Genomic DNA, 23,456 nt, shown 5'->3' on the forward strand with positions numbered 1-23,456 from the left:
CTTCGAATGCCATAACTCACTCTCTCTCTCTCATGTGCTGTCTCTTGGCACTAAATCAAATGAATGATTCATAATTAATATATTATGTGAAACCTATTTTTTACACAAATAATATTCACATGCTTTAGATAAACAATTTGATAGTATTTTCCATCTTTGATGAGCAAAAGTTTTGTGAAAGGAATTAAAAGCCTGTCCCAAATATAGGCCAGTTAGTTTCAGTGATTTAAGCAAATAAAAGCCCGGGCTATTAATTAAAGTTTTACGGTGTGTGTATATATATCAGCTAAAATTAGGTTAAGCTACCCAGCAGTATATAAAGTGATTACAATAGCCCCACCTTTAAAGTTGCAACATAAAAGTGATGCACACATTAATGTATCACAGTAATATAATATATAGGTTATGATTCTGAGATGGGCCATTCAGCACTTCAATGAGTAGGTCTTCTTTTACTTTTGGTACTTCAAGTATATTTGCTGTAAAATACTTTGGTGCTTTCTCCTTTGAATGTAGGATTTTTCTTTAGTTCTATCACAGTATTTTTACACTGCATTGCTACTTATACTTATGTATAAGACCTGAAAATTTCCTCCACCATTTAAAACAGGCATGCACTGAAAAAAAGGAATAGCAGTGTAATGCAATACATTTTGAGGCGTCAAGTCTCCTTCCAGAAACAGCGTCTCTCTGACTTAAGATAATCCCCAGAAGGATAAACCATACATAAAGACCTGGACAAATAAAAAAATTTAAAAAAAACGATCTGCATGGCTAGATACGTTTTGTGGTGGTGTGATTTGGGTGGATTGTCCTTTAAATGTTCCATAGAAGCAGAAAAACAGCCAGTTTAAATTGACATTTTCCAGAACCACCCTCTGAGCTCCTTTAGACTTTAGAAAGTCAAAGGTGAATAGAAAGACTTAGTGGTTTAATGTCTCAAACTGTCACCTTAGATGTTTTCATCTGTGGAAACATTTGAAAGATACTTCCCAGGGTTAGACTAGTCCTTATCAGCAGATGTAATATGCATTTTTCCTGTGGTTACAGACATAGTTGAAGTACCTGAATGAACAAGGTGTTTGACTATCAGCAGGTGTTTACTCTTTATTTATTCATATATTTACTGTTTTGTGTATGTATTTGTATGTGTGAGTATGTATATGTACATAGTTTGTGTATATATGCATAGTTTGACACAGCAAAACACATCTGTCATGATTGGATAAGGATATTAAGTTGACATTATTTTTTGAATTTTGAATTTTTATTGTCTAAGTATTTTTGTAATCATTTTATATCTCACTGTAAGGCAAATATTAATGGTAATTAATTTAATATATTAGGTCTGGGGGAATTAATTATTGCACAGCTTTATACTGATGGGGAGCTACATGATTGGCTATTATTAATTTATGGAGAAGGAATGGGAATAAATAAGTTTGTATTTCCTCCCACTCCTTTTTGGACATGTAAATCAAATCATTATATGTTGTTTTCAGTTTTCATGCTTCCTTTAGTAACCTGTTTTTTTAATGTCTGTCTACTACTGTATGATTATTTTGTTTATTTGCTACTTGCATGTCCGAAATGAACTGTTACTTACTAATAGTTACATTATTTTGTTCATGAGATTAAACCTAAGAATACATAAATTTACACTTAGCCTGATTTTCTTGTATACAATTGGCGCCACCTGCTGGACATGAAAAGACATTAATTTAAAAATCCTAATGATGAATATTTCTGTGAAACTCACACCTGACCTTATTATGTGGATAAAAATAATTAACAAATCATTAAGCCAGTGTGGCAAAGCAGGCACTAAGTAATGACCCATGTGTGAACAAAGACGACTGCCACACAACTGTAAAGGGTTTAATGATTTTAATTGTGTGAATTCTTTTTTTCCTCCATCACGCAGACACTCACTTGCCATGGTAAAGTGATGCATAAATTGAATGCAGGGTAAGAAGTAACTGGACAGCAGTGCATTTTCATAACTGAAAGAAACAATCCTTACAGACAGAGGAAAGGACACATCATGATGTCACTGATGTACCAAACCATGTGAGACAGTAGTATGAAGATGTAGTTTCCAGACAGGCATCGTGTTGTTAACACACTATGATGCTGATGAATGAAAGAAGTGACACAAGGGTGGTAATTAATGTGGATGCAGAAGGATGCACCCTGTCCAATAACTGGGGTAGAAATTAGACATTTACTTTTATTTTCCTGCAGTTTCAGGGTCTTGGAGGCATGGCAGAAACGAGAAACCAATCCAGCCATTCCTGTTATTAAATGCTGTGCAGTCCTTTAATTATGCAGTAGACCTCAACGTCTAAAAACCTCCCAGCAGATCAACTCCACACCACTGTTGAGCAGCACATCAATATGACACCACTTTTTCAACAGGTAGTGACAGGTGTTGTTAGAAAGCACCAACCTTCTGTTTCCAAAAAGTAAATGCCATAAATGTTGTGTCAATCTACTCACATCTTCTCAGAATGTCTTGGATATTTTTTTTTAAATATGGCAGCAGAGCACAAACCAAAAACAATAAATTAACTTTTTACTTTTGATCCCCTTTTGCACCACGAGTGCAGAGCTGATTGAAAAGGTGATTGCTTTTTCATCAGTGCAGGGAAGGATTCATTTGGATTTGCATTGACAACTTGGATCAAACAGGGAAAGGGGAAGGAGACATTCCACTAAACTGGGCCCTTTTAAAACACACTGAGGTGAATGAGCAAAACCAGAAACAAAGGTGCAATATAGAAAATCTGTTCTCTGATGAAAAATGCAAACACAATCGCCCTTTAACCGTAGGCACATATGTAAAACCAATAATAAAAATCTTCATTAGCTATCTTTTTTTTTTTTTGCTTAAAAATATAATTTAGTTTATGGCATCCACTTCTGGGAGGCGCCCATGGATAGACAGCGATGAGGAAAAAATGTGTGGAGATAAAAAGTCACTCCACAGATCGTAAGCACTGTCAAACACGCACAAAACTGTATTTATACAGTACACGTTTATGTGGTAAACCTTCCAAGAACTACTTTTAGAGTCATATAATGCAGTAGGATAGTCGGGCAAATCAGTCATAATGCTTTAACTCTTTTAGGGCCACAATACCAAAAAATAATCTCATCCGTGGCTTCAATATTTAAGCTTCTCCCCCAAATATTAATAATATATCTTTATGGAAACATCAAGTATTTTCTCTTTTCAGTTTAAACAAGAGTCATAGTGTTAAAACACAATACATACACTGTATATGCAAATAAAATCTGCACAGTTTATACAGATTGTTCGTTCAGTGGTTTAACGACGGAGGCAGGCTGCACTTTTACCACAGTCGCCTCTGGGTTTAAGGAGTGACCTCTCTCTTAATAATATACCAGTCTTCATTTGCTAATTGCAGCAGCGAGCAACTACGCTATGTCACCCTGTTCAGAAGCAGGGCCGGTCCAAATCCGCAGGAATATGATTGACATTTTTTGCTGAATTTGCTTTTTATTCAATCGCAGGTTCATAATGTGCCGTCTGTTTCTGGACATCGGCGAGATCCAGCTTACTGAGCAAAGATGAAGGTAGGACAGCTACTGAACCATAAAGTTCAGAATGTGTCTTAAAAAAAAAAACAAAAAAAAAAAACAGGATGACTTCTCTTAAATCCTGAAAAGGACCGAAAATATCCAAAGAAAACAAAATGAAACTGCTGATAGAGGAAAAACTTGAAATTTTTCAAGAGACTTTAGGCCTTTGCATAGCAAAATGTACAAAGCTGCTGCTGCTGCGATGCAAGACAGAGACACAAATATACAGGATATTTACAAATTTACAGGAGGAGGAGGAGAAGACTGTCTAGACTGTAAGGAGACACCATCAGACAGACAGTTGACCAGGCTCTGCCATGGGCGGTTTGGGCATCACATCCAGGACATCAGGTCAAAGTAAACACACCATCAGTGGTCTGCCAGTCCAGTGACATGTCAGACTGGTTAGTCCAGCTCTAACGGACAATGACAGAGAACGGAGTGCACACATGTGAAAACAGAGGGTATAAAGAAGCAGCTGCTGAGACGAAGCAGAAGAGACAGCAGACCTTCCCTGGGTGTTAACAGAGACGGGACAAGAAGAGAAACAGGACTCCTGGATGAGTTGTACCATCAACATGTCAAACACAATGCTGAACGGAGCCGGTGATTCCTCGTCCCTCTGGTCCAAAGAAAGGAACTTCAACATAACTGAGGGCTACTGAAGTGTAGACCATCAATGGCTCATCTTTTGACCACCACATCCATGTCGTCCCTCTCCCCCCCCGAGGACACAGAGCTGAGTCCATCCCCCCTTCAGTCCAGAGGCTCCTGCTCCACTTTACACACCGTTGGCACTCATCTTGCTCTTCTGGGACACCTCTGTCGCCGCTTTAGCCTGCAGAAGATGCCACAGAGGTCAGTATAACTTCAAAATCCCATTGAGAACCTTTAAAAACATGTTATTCTTTTTAATATTTGGAGCATTTTGATAGCCCACAGGCATTTAGTGACAAAAATCATGGGACAAGGAGTGAGAAAGGGATAGGATGTGACAAAGGTCACCAGCCAGACATGATCTGTGAACTGAGGTCGTCACAGTCACATGGTATGTGTCTCTGACTGCTGCTTGGATACCTGGATCTGTTTTTCACACAGCTTTCTACTACAAAGAGTTTTTCTAAGAATTTCCACTTGAAAATAAGACTAGGTCCTGGTAAAGGTGTAAGTTATTTACAAAGCATCTTAGCCCTTAAGAGAGCTCCTTAGGTTAAGAAAAACTGTTTGGAAGGAGGACTTTTACAAGGCTCAAGAGTTTCTTAAGTAGAGGAGGAAATGGCGGAAAAACAAAGAGATAGAAGAAATATTCCTTAAACGCTAGATGACAGTGAGTAGATAAAATGCTACAGATAAGATGGTGCAGGGATGTTTGTGATCGATCTTATTAGAGATGCGCGCACATGTCTGGCCAAACAGTAACAATACAATGCAAGAAATTTAATGACTTTGGTCTGTCTCAACCTTCCATCAGCAGCGTTCACACTAAAAATGGCAACAATTCAACAGTCTCATAATGTGATGCAGTTCATTTCATTTCCACTAGGTGTCCACACCTTGCAGGCTCACGGAACAGCAACGAAATAAATCTGTTACAGAATGCACCTTACCTGGCAACAGGGTCAACCACACCTTCCCCCTAAGGTAAATGTTTCTGTCCGTTCTTTACTCAGAGTTGCTCTAACATTTTTCCTCAATCATTCAACAGCTACTCCTCCTCGTTTGAAATGTTTATGGTAAGTTAGGCGCTTTCTGAGAGTATACTCAGAACGTTTGTGAAAACAGCCCCAGGACTCTAAACGCCAGCAGTGCTGATGAATGCACTACAGTGACCTACAATGACAGTGATAAGTTTATTACAAAAGTTTAATAAAATTACTTTACTATGACTTTGTGCTTCACTGACAGACCTCAGTGATGGTGCTGAACAAATCAATCCTATTTTCATTGTAGTCATCGCGATATGATGAGTAATGCAAAAGACTGCCAGAAAAATCAACACTCGCCAAATGTGGCAAATTTTCCGTTAGGCAAGTAGATCTCTGAAGTCTATCCACCACACTGACCGGTAAATGTTTGTACCACAATAGTCGTGTAATAAAAAAACTATGCTGAGAGGCTGGACCGCTTTTTGGTGTAATTTACGGTCACGCTGCTTCCATCCTCTGCTGCCAGTCTGTGACTGACTTTGACACTCACACAGGAACAGAATTGCATGGTGCATTCCCTTGCAGCTCGTTAACTTTGAAATCTACATTGCTTTGTATGGCGGGCCAACAGGGACTTCATGGTGCATTAAATGCACCTTGTAAACTCAGTTATTTAATTCAAATGGCCTCAAAACGCTGTTTAATATGGTAGTTTCTATTTTTTCCTATTTTTCTTTGTTGAGAAACACCTGTCATGACTTAATTCTTTCACTACAGCGTTTTTAATAATCAGATACTAAAATAACAGTATCCCATTTTTTTTAAATTCTATTTAAAAAAAAATCACATTAAAGTTGTTAGCAAACTCCACAATATTCTTGTACAACAGGTCCCCAAGTACCCCTGTGATAACTCTTAAAATGTATTTAACCTAAGTAATAATCATGACCTGAGCATAAACTGGACGTCTTATAACAACACCATCCCCCATATGACACACGCTTGTTTTGAAATATGTCACTGTCACATGTTATGTGTCTCTGACTGCTGCTTAGATACCTCAGGCTGTTTTCACAAAGGTTCCTAGTACGAAGAGTTTTCCTAAGAATATTCTAAGAATTTTCCCCCAGAAAATAAGACCAGGTCCTGGTAAAGATAAGTCATTAACAAAGCATCTTCACCCTTAAGAGAGCTCCTAAGGTCAAAAACTGTTAGGGAGGAGGACTTATTAAAGGCTTAAGAGTTTCTTAAGTAGAGGAGGATATGGTGGAAAAATGGAGGTAGAAGAAATATTCCTTAAATACGGATACACAATATTTTTTGCCAATATTTGATATGTAACAACTCATTTGACTCTATTTTAGTGATTATCAAGTCTCTTCTGTAGTGGAATTAACATCATATTATGCATGCATACTCTTATCGTGATGGCCCACCAGCAGATGGAGACATTAATGTGTCTATGTGTTAATAAGAAACAGAAACTTAGTTTAGTGGAGCTGACATTTAAACAGATAAGAACATGAAAGCGAAAGAAAAAGAGAATTAGCTTGTGTTGCTTTTATGAAAACAAAAATACATGCCATCAGAATAATTTGAAAAGATACTGCAATCGCATTTTTAAAAAAATCAACACGTTTATTTCAAATGTGTTTTTGAAGTCATGTAGTATCTCTTTAAATGACTGGTTGGTTTAAAAAAAAAAACTTGGGAGCGTGTGTGATGGTGACAGGTCTATATTTATCAGCTATTTTTAAACCTTACACAGATTAACTTGAGATGTTCAGTTCCAACTTTGCCAAGAGCGGTTTGTAACTGTGATCTGTATCAGTCAATAATTATTACATATATTATCTACACATCTAAACGTAACAGATTTCCACCCAGTCTCTCTACTTTCTCTACTGTATTCAAGTACTTTCTGTCTATCAGAATAGCAGCCGTGTCCCACTGTGAGAGATTAGCACGTCATGTGAGGGAGATCAAAGTCAGGAAGAACTAACTGGATTATGAAACCCTGTGCTGCATCTCATACTGGATTCTGTGGATTCCACAGGTCCAAGCAACAAGGAGTGCTCACCTGAAGGACTTCAGCAGGAGTCAGAGGTTTGTCGGTTACCAAAGGAGCCTTGTCTCTCATCTCCTCCGCCTACAGCACACACATAAAATGAAAGATATAAGATGGAGGGTTGTGCTGAATTGTATGGTTCTTCTGCACAACTGCGACATGTTTTGAAGAAACTCATGTCTGTAAAGTAAATATGGAGCTGCAGCCAGTTAGCTTAGCACCAAGACTGGAAATGGGGAAACATCTAAATGCAGCTTAATCCTTATACAAAATCCAAAGTGTAAAAGGTGGATTTTGTTAGCTTTGGACAGAGCCAGTCTAGCTGTTCCTCAGTTTAGTCTTTGTGCTAAACTCAGCTATGCAGCTGCAGCTTCACATTTACTGAGAGTAGTATCAACCTTTTTAATCAAACTCCTCGTGAAAAAGCAAATAAGGGCATATTCCTAAATGCTAAAATATTCGCTTGAGTAGCTGGATCATGTTCTTGATCTGTGAAAAAATATCAGACTTTAACTCTTGAGTTTGACCATGAAGCAGCTTATATGGAGAAACATTGGCTTTGTAACTCTGGCATAAAACCAAAGATTAACACTGTCTCATTCTGTGTAGTTGCAAACATGCCTTCAGAGACAGGACAGTGACTTAAAGTAACGGGAAATGTTCTTGCTAGTTTTTCTGATTTTATATACTTTCATGTTTTGTAAGGCGGAATTTATACTTGTAAGCTGAAACCATTTCCCTCAGTGGACAGGAGGCCTTTATTTACTTTATTTTTACAGATAAGAAACAATAAACTGTGAAGACAATAAAGCCTCCACAAAAATAGCATTTTAAGTCTTGAGTGTGATTTATCCTGGCTTCATATGAGCAGAGCAAATCTCCGCTCGTTGCTAGGCTAATTTATACAATGTAAAATGCCATTGGCATGTGCTAAAAACGTTAGCATGTGATATCTGCTTGGAAAACCTATTTATTATAAGACAGTTGTTTTGTCAGTGAACCTTGTGAGTTGTAATGGAGCTGAATTTTGTAACGTTTCCTTTGTTAAATGTTGCTGTTGTCCCTGGCTTCATATGAGTAGAGGAAAAATTTGCTAGCTGCTAGGACTAATTTATACAATGTAAAATGCCATAGGCTTGTGCTAAAAACATTAGCATGTTGTATTTGTGGGGAAAATGTGTCCAGATAAAGACAAGTGTTTGTCTGTGAATGCTGCGAGTTATACTTATGCTGATTTGCGTACTTGTGTTTGAAACTGTCCCTATTAAGCCATATTTAATGTGTGTTTTGAATCAATTAACTTTACAGCACTTCACAGAAACCCCACTGCCGGCTAGTGTTTTGGAGGTGTAACTGCAGAGTGACACAGACACACCACCGCACAAGTGTAGATGCTCACAAAGGCATAGGCCACGTGCGTAGGCTACAGCATAGGGTCTACCGCACATGTATAAATCCCGCTTAATTCTACATCTAGCTTGTGAGTATTTGAAAATATCCAAGGACTCGACAATGGCTAGAAAAAGGTGTGCAGCCCCTAGGGTTACGACCAATACCTCTGCTTTTTCTGAAATCTATTCCTAACCATAGCCATGACTGTTTCCTCTCTGTCATCTGTACAGTTGATCTGATAATCTGATGCTGCTGTGTGCCATGTGTTTTACGAGTGCACTGACCGGTCTCTCTTTGATAATACGAGCAGGGTCCGCCAACATGTCAGTGCTGACTGAGGTCGTGTTTGCTCCTGTGTTCTCAACTGGAGGTGTGGCTTTCTGCAAAGACAACAGCAAACGTTTGGTAAGGAGACCACACATCATGAAAGACAAGGTGCCCTGTGTTATGACTGCATTACAGTTGGACATGTCTTGTGTCCAGTAGTTAAACATTTTCATATTCATAGATTCTGGATGTTTAAATGACAGAGAAGGAAACAATGTAATTTCAAGAGTTTTATATGTGTCAGACACAAAATGTGATTCAAAGCAGAGTATTTTTATGTCTTAACACATGTCTGGAGAAGATCTTTAATCAGGAATAATAAGGGTTTAGATATACTAATAGAGCTGCAATGATAAGTCAATCAAAAGAAAATTAATCAGCAACTATGTTGATAATTGATTTATCATTTGAGTTTTTCACATGTTAAATTTCTTTATTTATATATGGTAGCAAATAAATGTTTTTGGGATTTGGACTGTTGTCAGATGTATTAAGCAGTTTGACGCTGTGGGAAGTTCTGATGGGCATTTTTCACTGCTTTATAATATTTTATTGGCTTAACTATTAATCAATAAATGGAAATAATCATTAGTTGCAGCCCAGAAACATAAGTAGTTATGAAACATCTCATGCTAAAGAGGGGAAACACTGAATGGTACCAAATATCAGTGACCTGCATACCAGTGATTTAGCAGCTGGAATGTTCGGCTTAAACTCTCTCTAATCTGTACGTTCAAGTGAATATGCAACTGTAAGATTTTAAGCAGATTGTAAAGGTCGAACCTCTAGTTTGGGAACCGGCGGGATGACTGGAGGTTTTGGTTTGAGGTCAGTCAGGTACATGGCTCTGGAGAGCAGCAGCAGCGATGGAGGAACGTTCTCCTTCAGGTGCAGGTCCAACCACTAGATGAGAAACACATTATTATATGGGGGACAATGACAAGACAATATTTGATAAATAGAGAAGAAATGAAAATCTATATGTTTCATTGGACAAGATTTGTATACAGTCTTTTACTCCAGGGAATCTGCCTGTCTTCCAGACTTTGGGGCACTTTACGGCCTTTCCACCTCTGGTCTAAACCCGGCGTTCTCATCCAGATGCGCTGTCAGGTAGCAACATTTAGCAGTGATGGATTTAACGTGAATTTGTACTCAATAGTACTGCTATAATTCAGTCAGTACCCTTAAAACTCTGACATAATAAAAAAAATGGGCTGCACACGAATGCCTGCATTGGGTCCATGCAGACCTCGTAGACATGGGTGGATAATGACATTTGACGCGTGGACCAAAGCAGACACACTGACAGGGAAACTATTTATTGGCTCTTAAAAAGTACTGAGTTTCGTACCCAACTCTACTTTCTATCAACCAACGAAAGCTAAAAATCTAACTTTTGGTTGCTCACCTGCTGCATCTGTTGACGTAGCTGGTCGGTGGTGAGACCCAGAGACCTCATCCCTCGACTACGACACGCTGCCTGTAACTCTGACACACTCATAGCTGCCACACCCTCTGCTGCAATCATCTGTGAGGAAACAGAGAGGGAAGTCAAAAACTATTGCACAAGTGTGAGAAATATAACAGCTGCACATCAAGACTGGGGTAACACAAATATGAAATAAGTTTGATCATGAGGACAGCAGAGGTTAAAATATCTTCAAAGCCCATTCTCATCGTATTATAAATTACATTCAATTTGCATAGTCTTGATTATCAAAATAAAATGAAGTTTCAATATCTACAAGTTGGTGTTTAAACCTAATGTCATGAATGGACATCTTTAGTCGGTCTACCTGTGAGACAGGACATAAATAATTAAGATGCTTGGAGAAATAGTGAGGAGATGTAAAAGCATTTGGTAGAAAGAGCTCATAGCTCATCAAGAGTTCACAGTCTCATAACCATCATCTACTTCTTCCTCTTATGTCTATGAAATCACGCTGACCGCCCCCTCGACCACAAAAACACCAGGTCCCGCTCCTTCGTCTCACCTCATCGTCTGACTTGATGGTTCTGAGTTGCAGCATCAGCTGAAAACGCAGCAAGTTGTTTGTGCCGATGGGCTGCAGCTCTAACAGCTTACACAGTGCCACAAGCTGGGGGCGCTCCAGGTGCTCCAGTGTCAGCTCGTCCTCAAACAGCTTCGAAAACCGGACGATGTCCTTTGTGGTGGGCTGCTCGCCTGTGCCCCGAACCTGGCAAGGACAAAGAGTCACTAATGCTAAGCAGGCTGAGCAAATATTATCCAGACCAACTGTACCAGCAGTTTCATAAGAGAAGATAAGATAACCTATATACACTTTATTTGGATACAGGACTGCAGTCATGGAATGCACCAAACAAGTCTCAAATTCCAAACCATCAATTTTATCTACTTTTTACTGCTATAACATAAAACACTGCAGGTTTCCAGATATTACAAAGATGCCTTTCCCCCTTGGATAATGCTGTTTTGTTTTTGTTTTTTTAAGTTATGGAAAATCTTTTATGCATCTTAGTTCATCCGTAGTTGTATTCTCAACTATGCTTTAGTTTGTTTACTGACTTTACTGATTATCACTTTAAACACTAGCTGGCAACAGTCAAATATTAACTGTAAAGCAGAAACAGTACAGCATTAAAACAACTGACTTGTCTAATACAAGCCCCCAGGAAGTGTGCTGGACTTTGAAGCTTTGAATTTGACAAAGTGGCCAAACCTTGTAACTACAGCTTTCAGGTCAATCACATGATGTTACAAGGCCCAAAAAGACTTTTTTCCCACAGACTTAAATCGTGAAAAAGACGTCTGTGAATCAGTGGGTACAATTTTTTTGAGCGTCACAACCTCCGTGAAATGACTTGTTTCACTATAAGGATTTGATCCCAACGGTCTGATCACATGTCGTAACTCTAGAAGAGCCACATGATTAAATCATTTTATCAATGTTCAAATTAGCTAAGGGCTAAACTGTAAGCTATCCATCTCAGCCAGCGGAAGTCTCTAGTGTGCTTGCTCTATGGGCCCAATGATGCAGAAGATCCAGGTAATTTTACATCCAGGAAGTTGAACTTTTTTGGCTTCATGCGCCACTGAGCAGTTTTCATTAAATGAACGTCGACTCCATTACTGCATCCGGTTCTCTTTATACATCCATCCATGGTGTAATCAAGGGGGTTTGCCGTGAGCTGAGTAAAATGACCTGCCACTTAAACACAAGATGTTCAAATGTCATCTTTGCTCTAATTTACCTTCTGAACATATGTGGAGAAGCGCTGTGTCTCATCTTCCGTCTGCGCTTTCGCTTTGTTCCTTCGAGCCATCTCAGCGATGGTTTCCTGGAGAAACTTGGCCAGCTCCAACTTCGCTGCCAGACCTTTCTTCTGCTTCTCCTCCTGCATGAAGAAGGAAGAGGGAGGGGACACAGGTTAATTAAAAAAAAAAAAATACTGCAAATACAGCTGTAGTTGGATGCATTAATATACAGCAAATACAGTCAGAACGGACTGGTTTCTCTCCTCCAGAACACTGTGTACATTACAAGTTCTCTATAGTTTAATAATACACAGTTAAAACTCTCACTGTGGTTGTTAGATTTCTTTAAAAGATGCAGTCTTTGGGGAAAAGCAGTGGACTTTCCAAACAGTTTGAGACAGTTGTGCATAATGACACTATAAAAACAGAACTGTGATTTCACATGTTGTTTGGATTGCAGGTTGTCTCTTCAGGTCTTTCCTTTATAAAGCAGCATGTTTTACTGCCTACTTTTAACTGGGACTCTCAAATGCTAACTTCTCTTGCACTAACAGTGATATTTTACATAATTACAGACAGCAAAACATAAAAACCTGAAAGGCTGGTGCCCACAAACTGATATTTACTATAAAAAAAGGGTTTAATCTATGAGGGAGACAGTTGGGAATAAATATTTGACCAAACAACTTAATTAAAAGGCATTTGCACCTGAGTGAATAAGGACCGTGGAGGGTACAATGTATAGAATGGGTCTTTAGTTCACTGTAGATAATAACATTACAGTAAATCACAATATACAATTATAATGACAGTTTTGACTATATCATAACATTTTCTCTTGCAGCATGCTGTAATCCCCTTTATTAACATGCTATGTTTTGATCCTTCTGTTTGGTCACATTTTCAGAGGCTGCACACGTCTGTGCTGTCCTGGAGCACGAGAGCATTTCTCTGAATCACTGAGGCGTGCTCCAGAACAACCAGAGAACATCAGAGCTGACAGGCCGAGTGGACCACGCACAAAGACCTGCTGCTTTTCTTTTACAGGAGATTAAAAGGTAAGGAATGTGGTATCATTATGATTATATAAACAGTATGAGGGTTTTTAAAATCAGATGTAGTAAGCATACTGCAGGTTTGGATAGCATGTGTTATATATTATGTCACAACTCCTAAATAAATAAAGATTAGATAAAGTCTGCTGCCTGTATTGCCTGACGTTCTTAGTACAGCAGACATATCTGAGGAGTTATATGATAACAGTGAACCCAGAGGTGGGGTCATTCAGGCGACAGGGTGTGCATGTGTGTGTGTACATAAACACATGCCTTTTTGCTCTCAGTCTCAAAGGTGGAGGGCAACATCTCCGGGAAGAGTTTGAGGAAGACAGGAAGAAGGAACTCCATGAAAGGAACGATGATAAACACCATAAAGGGCACCAGACGGAACAGGTCAGCGCAGGTCCTCATCAGCTGTCAACGCAAAGAAGAACAATGTTAATGTCAGAAAACGTGGAGGGTAACATGAGCCAGTGTTCATGCCACTGTGCAGTCATCTACAGAGGCGTGTTTGCATGTAAGATCCATTACATGTGTGCTGAGACTCTGCCAGTCCTCTTCTAAAATAGCCTTAATATAGTTTTACCATGGCATGTGCACAGCTTGGGTCACTGAGGGTGCATTTATTGTGTATATCAGGCACTGGGATGGACAGTAACAGTATGTCCTTTTCAATGATCTACCAGTGTCCTCTCCATGAAGTTTATCTCACATCTGCATAGATAGGTTCAAGAAGGAGGTCATAACATCAGACAGAGCCAATTCCAGAAGGTATCAACTTTTCAACATGTCTAAAATTTTGTGTATGCAACGTTCAGAGCATTAATATTGCAGCAAACCACTATTTACTTTATAAAGATATAGAGGAGTTACCACGTCCTGAGCACGTCCCTCTGTCAATGTTGTAATCTAAGCTTCTCTGTGGTTTGTTATAATAACATGATCCAGCCATGTGTGTGCGTCACTGCACGTACTTACACCACTGGCTAGCTCATCACCACCACTTTGCACTGCCCTCATAAGGCATTTGCTGCTGATATCAGGACAGCATTTTCATGAAAGCGTAGTGCCCTCCCTCCTGTTCACCCCTGGTTAACCCCGTTACCTCTGTCAACACTGTCATTGTTTATCGCTGTTAATGGAGTTAGCACTGTTAGCTGCTAGCCACCAGCTCAGCCACCTTCATGTTGAGAACCGTGTCGAACAAACTTAAAGGCTCTGGATTTCACATAGAGCCACTTTAAGTTTCTGAACACAACCAAGACCAGCTCAGCTGACCACTCGCTATTTCATAACTTGCATAATAGTATCAGTAACTGACTGACAACAGATTTTAGTAGTAATATAAGACAATTACAATTTTTTGAGTTCAAAAGTTCACAATTACTGACACTGAAACTGCTCAGCATTGTGAGCAAGTAAACAGATTTTGCTAAGAGAGAAGGAAATCACCAGATGATTTATATATTTACATCCCGGGGTTGTTTTGTAGTATTTGGGAGCTGTTTAAATGTGTAATTTGTGGTAGAGTTTATTTTGTTGAACTATTAATATGGTGTACAGAATCTGAATCTCACTCTGATGCTTTTAACAAACTAAAGAAATTATACATAATTTTTGTTAAGTTTTCATTGGATATCTGAAGGCAAACTGTTGGGTTGACATGTAAAACTATGACACTTATTTGTTGCAATTCTTTTTTCTTAAATATTTTTTTTTACTAATTTGTCATATCATCAAGAATATACCCTGAAATATCGTGATATTACTTTAGGGCCATATCGCGACGCCCACACCTATTCAGTATGAGTGTGTAAGTCTACATAAAAGTAATGCGACCACGCTGATGTAGACAAGATGTTTTAGGAATTTTAAGAACAGTGTCTTAACGACAAAGTCTGTCCACCACAGAGTACTGACAAGTTTATTTTTCACTGTATAGTGTCCCACTCGTATCTTTGTCACAACTTAAATTTGATCATCTAATTTGAATGATCCTGATCATAAATGTGTGTTGTTATGTAAAACAATTCATATTGGCTGATATTGCTGTCGGATTTTTTAGACTATAAATAGCAGCCTGAAAAATTGTGTGAAGCTTTACTGATGTCACATCTATTTTGGACGCATTTTTAGCCATATTGTGCAGGTGTATCATGTCTCTGAAAATGTATTAGTAAATTCAAAAATCAAGAGCTCCAATTAGGCTCAGGGGCAAAACAAAGTAACAGTGACGAGGGTGCAACTGACAATTCCTTTCATTAGTGATTATTTTCTAGTAATAATAACTAATAATAATTTTTTTCTATAAAATCTAAAAAAAAAAAAAAACGGTGAAAAGTACCCATCAGTCCAAGAGCAAAAGATTTTAAGTTTACTATCACATAAGGCAAAGACAAAGTAACTAAATCTGCCAATTATGTTTTATACTTTTGTTTGAATGTGCAAATGTGCTAAATCATTAATCAATCATTTAAAATGTCTGCCAATGTCAATCCAACGATGGACTGTTCACTATTAGCAACCACCATGACCCTTAAGTAAAGTTACGGTAAAATGCTACTGACAGTGTAAATGATTTAGGTGCTGAATGAAACTCAACCTACAGCTGAACTCTATAAATCATTGTGCAATGGTACATACTTTACAAATTAGTCTAAAACCATTTTACAACAGTCCTTAAGAAAAAAACAACAGAGCAAACAGACCAACACCAGAGCTGAATGTCTTCAACAGCAGGATTTAGTGTCACAGACTGAATCTTTTTCAGGATTGTTAAAAATTTTATTAAGTTTTAATAGTGTATTTTAAGTAGAAATGCTTCAAACTGTGAAAAATCCCTCAAAAGGGCAGTCTGTCCCACCACTGTACCATACAGCTGCATACATGCTGTTGTGGGTTTTTTTATGACTTTGGGAACACACTGTACAGATTCCGTATTGACATGCGAAGGTGTGTTAACACTCACCCTAAAGCCATAAAATATTTGTCTCACTAATTTACTGATAACAACCCAGACAAGAGTGACAGAGGAACCAGGACAATTACTTTTGGAGTCTTTTTGTAAAGACAGAAAAGAAGCCAGATGATTGTTAAAGAACCAGACAGACGTGTTGCTGTGACCAGAGGGCAACAGAAAAAGATCAATACAGAGGACCAGGGCAAAAAGAACACACATACGAAGATTTCCAAATACGTTGGGACACAAGTTTGACAAGATGGTCTGTTGATGTTTGGTACAACCCTAAATTATAATGTGTCATGTAAAACCACAGTATGGCGCCTAAAGATCTTCATGTGCAGTTAGGTTTATGTACATTACCAATAGAAACCAGTCGGTTTAATGATTTACCTGATGGGAAAAATCTTTGTTTTACATGTGATTTAGGTGAGATTAAAGACAGTCTGTTTAATGTTTTATGGTTTATTGAATGATGATTTTAAAGCTGCACTTTTTAGTAAAATATCCTTCATTTTTGATCCTCGGGTTGGATGGTTGTTTAAAAAAAAAAAAAAAAAAAGGTAAAAGGAGCCTTGACTACATCTAAGGTTGTCTTTTTAAGTCTTTCACAACAATGGGGCTGCAACTAATAACTATTTTCATCATCAATTCATATGTACAATATTTTTTGATAATCACTAACACATCAAAAAACTGTTGAAATGCTCATTGCAAGTTCTCAGACCCAAACTGACCACTACATAATAACTTTTATATAGCCCTAACATACTTTCAGGTACATTTCTGTTACACACAGGTAGGTTTAAATGTTTCACTGAAGAGAAAAGACATGAGATTATATGATGATTTAAGAGCTACATGTTTTAGTAAGCTATCCATATTTTCTGATGAATTCTTCTGGTTGGATGGTTATAAAAAACTTTGTTTTAGGAAAAGAGCAATCTATCTATCGGTCTAATAATGTATGTGAACAGTTAAAGCTGCATAATATGCAGTGAAAAAGAATCATTGTGATTATTTTGACAGATAATACGATTGCAATCTAAGTTTGTGACTGGTAATATTTGCATTTCATTTATCCTGAGAACAAAAAAAACTGATGCCAATGTGGTTTTTGCTAGGATCTGTACCAAACAAGCATGTCCTCTTATGTCTGGAATATGATTCGCAGGCTGGGGCATCTCTGTAGCACCACAATGCTTCATTTATAATGGTATGTTGTGATATATTTTACCCTTAGCAATAAATCATGATGCCATTTTGTTAATATTTCAATTAATTGTGCAGCCCTACGAGTATCTATGTACTTGTCTGACATGTTTCACCACTGCAACAGTATTTTTGGTGTCCAAGTGCACGTAGGCTGTGAGACTTGTGTATGCATGACTCAGTCACTCACTATCTGTAAATGATCCAGACCCACATGCCTGATATAATTTACAGTCTCAGATAAATAAATCTTGTAACATTAGACTGAATGATGCGACACTATAATGTACATTAGCTTCTCTTACCCTTCTCCTCTCCCTGCGTGTGAGCAGTTGTCCGTGCAGCAGCCTCCACACCATCCTGCCTGCAATGTTGATGTCGATGCCAAGTAACCGGAAGCCATTGTAGTAATGCTTCAACTCGTCCACAATCCTCACATAGAGCGCCTTTTTCACGACTGCCCTCTCCTGCGCCGAAGGTACAGCAGCGGCTGTGGCAGCGGGCGTCGGAGCGGGAGCTGATGGAGGTTGTGACTGGGGTGTGGCAGCTACAGAGTCCTTTTTAGCTCCTGCAGAAGCATCCTGTGCAGCGGCTGGTGAAGGTTTAGCATCCTCCTGCTTTATGTCTTGGAGCCAAACACCTGAGCTGTGTAGAGAGCGGGCGAAAAGGGCGGAGTTGTGGCCTCGGCTGAAGGTGTGGCCTCGGTAACAGTGGGGGTAGCCGTAGCGGGAGTGCCTGAGTGTGAGCAAGGACGAGACATGGCGGGGAGGGTCTATATGGAGATAGGCTTTGGAAGACAGAGAAGAGCAGCTGTGCCTCTTGGATAACAAGTACGATCCCCTGGTGACAGCAACAAGAAAAACTGGTTAGTTATTATGTAATATTGTGCGGTTGAATGTCCTTAAAAAAGTAAAGAGTGTATGATAATGCTCAAATGTGTATTTGATGAATTGATTAGTTTATCAACAATACTCATCTGCTATTTTAATAATTAAATAATCAGTTAATAGATATATAAATTTGAGGTGCCACAATATGCCAGTATAGACCATAACCCTAAAGTTTAAAAACTAAATATTTATACCACGTTAATAATACACACATGATACAAATGGAAACAAACAAAAAAACATTTAAGAGGCACTGGATTATTTACACGATAATAATACAACACCTCTTAAATAATTTCCATTTCTTTATGTTCTCACTTTGTCTCCCTCCACCACCAACACCACCTGGTTGCCTTTTCACTATGCATTAAGTGTAACTGCTCTTTTAGTACGATTTGGTGCATTTATGTTTACAGACTCTCTATCTCCCTGCAATTGAAATTTGGGTGCCAACAAGAGACAAAGTTAAAGATTAGTTTGACTAGTAACGTTTTTTTTTTACATATTATTATTATTATGAACTCTTTTGGCCAAAACCATTGTGTGGTAAAATATATATATATAATATTGTGACAGCAATATTAGAAAGTAAAACAGTTTGTGGTTATAGTTTCTCATGTTTTACATCACTGTAAAGTGAAGCCCACTGTTTTTTTGGACATCCCCAAGACCCTAGAGCTGCAACGATTAGCCAATGAAAAAACTTAATTTTCTACTATTCTGATAACTGATTATTGTTTAAGTAATGTCTTAAACATTCTCTAGTTGCAGCTTCATCAATGTGAGGATTTGCTATTGTTTTATATCTTTAGAAATTGAAACTCTTTTGGTTTTATTGGTCACAGAAGATAGCATATCTGAAGACGTCAGCTTGAGCTCTGGGAAATTAAGATGGGCATTCACTAAATGATTGATTGGTTTAAAAAGAAAATAATCTGCATGTTAATAATGAAAGTAACTGTTAGTTACATCTCTGACAGACTCTGAAAGCTTGTAGGCATCATTTATTTCATTTTCTTAACTGTTTATTAATCAATAAAATTATAATAAAATAAAAATACTTAGTGGTTGCAGGCATCACTACACACCATCTACACCACCAAATACCGGTATAGTTGTACTACTACTGAAAGAAAGAAAGCAAAGAAAGATTGATGACTATTTGTACTCTGGGAATTACCTGTCTTCATACCCTACAATGGATGACGTCATAATGTGCCGCTGAATACCTCTGAGCTGAACCTCTGTGTCCTTAATTTGTCACTAAGTTTCATTTTCACTTGTCATCTAAAACAGTGTTTTTTAACCTCTGCCACAAACCTGGGGTATCTTGATACGCTGCCAGGGACCGAGACACTTCAAAAACTAATGCATTTAGTCTAAATTCAAAAATAATAAGCTTTAAATTGTGTGAATTTTAAATAAAAAAACACCTTACTATACTCAGGGTACCCACGCAATTTCATGGACAATATTTCAAAACTTTCCGATGACTTTTTAAGGACCAATAACAAACATTTTTTCTTGCCCGATTTGCCCAGCATTTTTTTTAACATACCAGATTCAAACTCTTTTCAAACATAATTTCAGCTCGCTGGCATACATGACAGGAGAGATCAAACATGGGGAGAAAATGAAGAAATGTATATGATGGTAATCAAAACATTTTCACATATATTGGACGCATCACCACATATTAGAGCTATGTTACGTCGACAGCTACAGAAAAGAAATTTGCCGTTATGTTACGTTAAGTGGAGGATTATCCACGGAAGATTACAGAAACAATTTCATTATGCTTAACAAAATTCCATGACTTTTCCAAAACTGTCTTTTTTTAAAAAAATAAATAAATAAATAAAAAAAAATCCATGACTTTTTTCCAGGCCTGGAAAATGTAATTGTGAAATTCAATGACCATGAGAACCCTGAGGTGCTCTGTGTAGTTCTCTTGCAAACCAAACCAAAGTTTGTTACATACCAAGTGTGTTGTGTTTAACCTTGAGCTCTAACAAATGCATCAAATGAACTTCCGTTGTCATAAGCAAACATTTGCAAAGCAGTTTTTTCCTCACGTGTCTTAAATCCTACATTGTTTATTTCATGTTTATTAGCTTTCAGTCTTCTTCTTTCCTGCCTTTACTTGTGATCTGCTGTATTTCTTGGTGCTTTTCTACCACCTGTAGCTCAGTTGAACAGCATAAAACTAATGCCAAGAATGTGGGTTGCGTTCCCCGCGTCCATGTGCTCTCTTGTACATGTGCACAATACAAACAAAATGAGTACTGACACATAAAAAACAGCCCCATAGCACTATTTAAGGTCTAAATCTGCACAGGGAACATTTAATAAATTACAAATGTGTGCAAAACTTGGACAATATGGATAGAAATCTTCCATCATGGTTTCTGATCCATCAGGACAGTACATTTTATATGAACTCAGCGGGAAAACTATTAACTGCAGATAAAATAACCAGACAAGAATGGCTGTTTTTGGCTGATTAAAGGAAAAATACCTAATGCAAAGATTCTGTAAATTCAATGTTGGCAATGCAACAGTGGCATATAATATTAAGACATATTAAAAGCACAGTGATCTGCAAGTTAATTGTGGTATTGTAAGGTCACTGACAGTTGACAAAGTGGTTCATATATTCTCATGGTATAGATCACAATGTTGCCCAACCCTAATGTACAGCTAAGTTCACATTGTGTAACAATCCGACAACTGTAACAGCAACGGTCATGAGAATTTAGGTAGTAAAAGTGAGGAAAAAGCTGGCCTATAAACTGCGAGATTGAGATCTTGCATCATCAGTAGAAACCACAGTTGTGTGTGTGTGTACCTCTTGTGAGTCATGGGATACACTGAATTAGCTTCATGACAGCAGACTCTAGGTAAACAGAGACAGTCTGTGCCTTTACCAGCCTCAAACTTAAACACAGCACAGAGCACCAGAGAGCTTGTAATTACTGCTATTCAACTCTTTGAAGAAACCAGTTATGCTGGACAAAGCCTGCTTAGCATCGCCAGAGCTATTGTTTTAGTGACACACAGGATGTAAATGTAACCATGTGCTGCTTGCTTACCTTGATCTTGTGACTGCCAGGAGCACCTGGTGACTAAAGACTGCCATTGCACAGGCAGGTTACAGTTTTCTGTTGAAGCACACATGGATACAGAGAGACAGAGAGGGAGAGCATGTAGGTGTCTGGTTACATGTCACACTCATGGTGCAGCAACAGGCTGAATGGAAAAATACAAGAAGTACAACATCTGACCGATCACACACACACACACTCCTGCCGTCAACAAAGTCACGATAGACGTTATGAGTTGCAAGTTAGCTAACTATGAATGACATTATTTGATAGAGCTAACATTAGCATTGACATAACCGGACAGCACGTTCAGTGACTCAATATTATGTAACAACACAGCTCGCTGCTTATCTGACAGATATCACATATCAGTCCGGTCCATGTAGCTGTCAACGGCTTATTTAACACTTAAATAAACTTATACTCTAAACAATTCTTATAAAGTAGGAAATAAGCTCACATATTGTTACACAAACCTTCCTTACTGCCTGGCGTCAGGTTAAGCAACACAGCCACTGTTATGCTAAACAGACGTTAACTAACTGCTAAACTCAGGAGGAAAATCATCACCATTTTGTTAATTTCCCACTGACGTTAACTAAAAATGTAACGCCCTAATCAGATATCCAAAATATCTTAAAAACATCTAAACATTTGTACTCTACAAACCTCTCAAACTTGCCGGTACGTTAGTCTCACATTAGCATCATGCTAGCGCAATCACCATTAGCTTGTAAACCTCCGTTAGCCTAGCCGCTTAGCTAGCAGCTGGCTAAGCTAGCTGCTGAAATGGCAGTCAGCCGATGACGAGCCCACTAACCTCCAGCGTCAATGACGGAGCTATGGCTGCCGCTGCTGACTGGGCGTTGTAAGGCTTCTCGGTGAGACGGTGAATATTGTAATCCATCCACAAAAATCGTTCGAGGTAAACGGGAGCGACGAAAGAAACGGCAGATGTGGTGATAGACCCATTTACGGTGGGTTCATGCTTTTAAAGTCTCGGTGTTTCGGCTGTGGCCCGTCTGCTCGGCATGTGCAGCCTTCCCAGGCAGCTGCACTGAAAGGTCATACTGTACATGCGTGGATGTTGCCTGCGTCCCCACCCAAGATCGTCTATGTTTGGGAAGATGGAGTACTCGGTGGTTTTAAAAAACACACAAACAAACAAAAAAAACTGCCCCAGCTGTTATTTTCACCTCAGAGCAGCTTATATTCAACATAAATAATTTGAATAAAGTAAATCTAGTATTTCATGTCACAAAAGTAATAAATAGTAATAGGGTTGAGCCTGAGAAATTACATTCACATTGCACCTTATACTACCATAATGTCCAGTGGCGTGAGCGAGGTAGTTACAAGTGGCCCCAGCTATATGAGGGGCCCTAAGGCATATGCTAGTTACTTGTTACGTGCCTAAACTAGCTACTGTATAATCTTATCATCACATGATCAAATAAAGAGTTGACATTGGATAACACCAGCATACACATCACCCAGAAATCATCATTGCATATATGTATCGTATCGTTTACAATATATATATATATATATATATATATATTTATTTACGTTTATGTTTGTTAATAATTCCTGTTTATTTAACTATATATTTGTAAATACTATTGTTTAAATTTCTTATATTTTCACGTATCTTTCCTCTCTTGCAAGGAGCACCTGTAACATAAATAATTTCCCCTCTGGGATCAATAAAGTATTTCTGATTCTGATTCTGATTCTGTATAGGACAAAATTACCAAAGAAAATAAGGAATTATTAATTTACTTGAATGGTTTTCTATACCTTATTTATATATTTTATATTTTACAACATTTTGTCATAGATTGTTACTGTCTATTTTACAAAAGAAAAGAAAAGAAAAAAGAAAACCATGATGAATATAAAGCACATGGCACCATTTTTAATTAAATGTGAGTCTGTCTTTCAACACAGGCA

General features: G+C 38.2%; 1 protein-coding gene across 1 annotated transcript; it reads right to left on the reverse strand.

Moving 5' to 3' along the window:
- Nucleotides 1-1,872: 1,872 nt before the first annotated feature.
- Nucleotides 1,873-22,573, reverse strand: letm2 (leucine zipper-EF-hand containing transmembrane protein 2). Its single transcript, XM_050050743.1, has 11 exons — nt 22,324-22,573; nt 21,492-21,560; nt 17,815-18,349; nt 13,609-13,752; nt 12,277-12,420; nt 11,037-11,240; nt 10,451-10,570; nt 9,823-9,942; nt 8,997-9,092; nt 7,333-7,401; nt 1,873-4,444 (listed from the first exon to the last, which is right to left on the reverse strand). Exons 2-11 carry the CDS (start codon nt 21,536-21,538, stop codon nt 4,388-4,390), a joined length of 1,536 nt encoding a protein of 511 aa, XP_049906700.1. The 5' UTR covers nt 21,539-21,560; nt 22,324-22,573; the 3' UTR covers nt 1,873-4,387.
- Nucleotides 22,574-23,456: the final 883 nt, after the last annotated feature.

This window comes from Epinephelus moara, chromosome 8 (genome assembly GCF_006386435.1).
Source record: "Epinephelus moara isolate mb chromosome 8, YSFRI_EMoa_1.0, whole genome shotgun sequence".
NCBI classification, from domain to species: Eukaryota; Metazoa; Chordata; class Actinopteri; order Perciformes; family Serranidae; genus Epinephelus; species Epinephelus moara.

What these genes read in the sequence shown, in the direction of transcription:
- letm2 (XM_050050743.1), bottom strand. Translation starts at nt 21,538, where the DNA reads ATGGCAGTCTTTAGTCACCAGGTGCTCCTGGCAGTCACAAGATCAAG. An exon ending in TTGAGACTGAGAGCAAAAAG is followed by an intron (nt 12,421 to 13,608) that starts GCATGTGTTTAT and finishes TTCTTCATGCAG; the next exon opens with GAGGAGAAGCAGAAGAAAGG. An exon ending in CTCCTGCTGAAGTCCTTCAG is followed by an intron (nt 4,445 to 7,332) that starts GTGAGCACTCCT and finishes CATCTTCTGCAG; the next exon opens with GCTAAAGCGGCGACAGAGGT.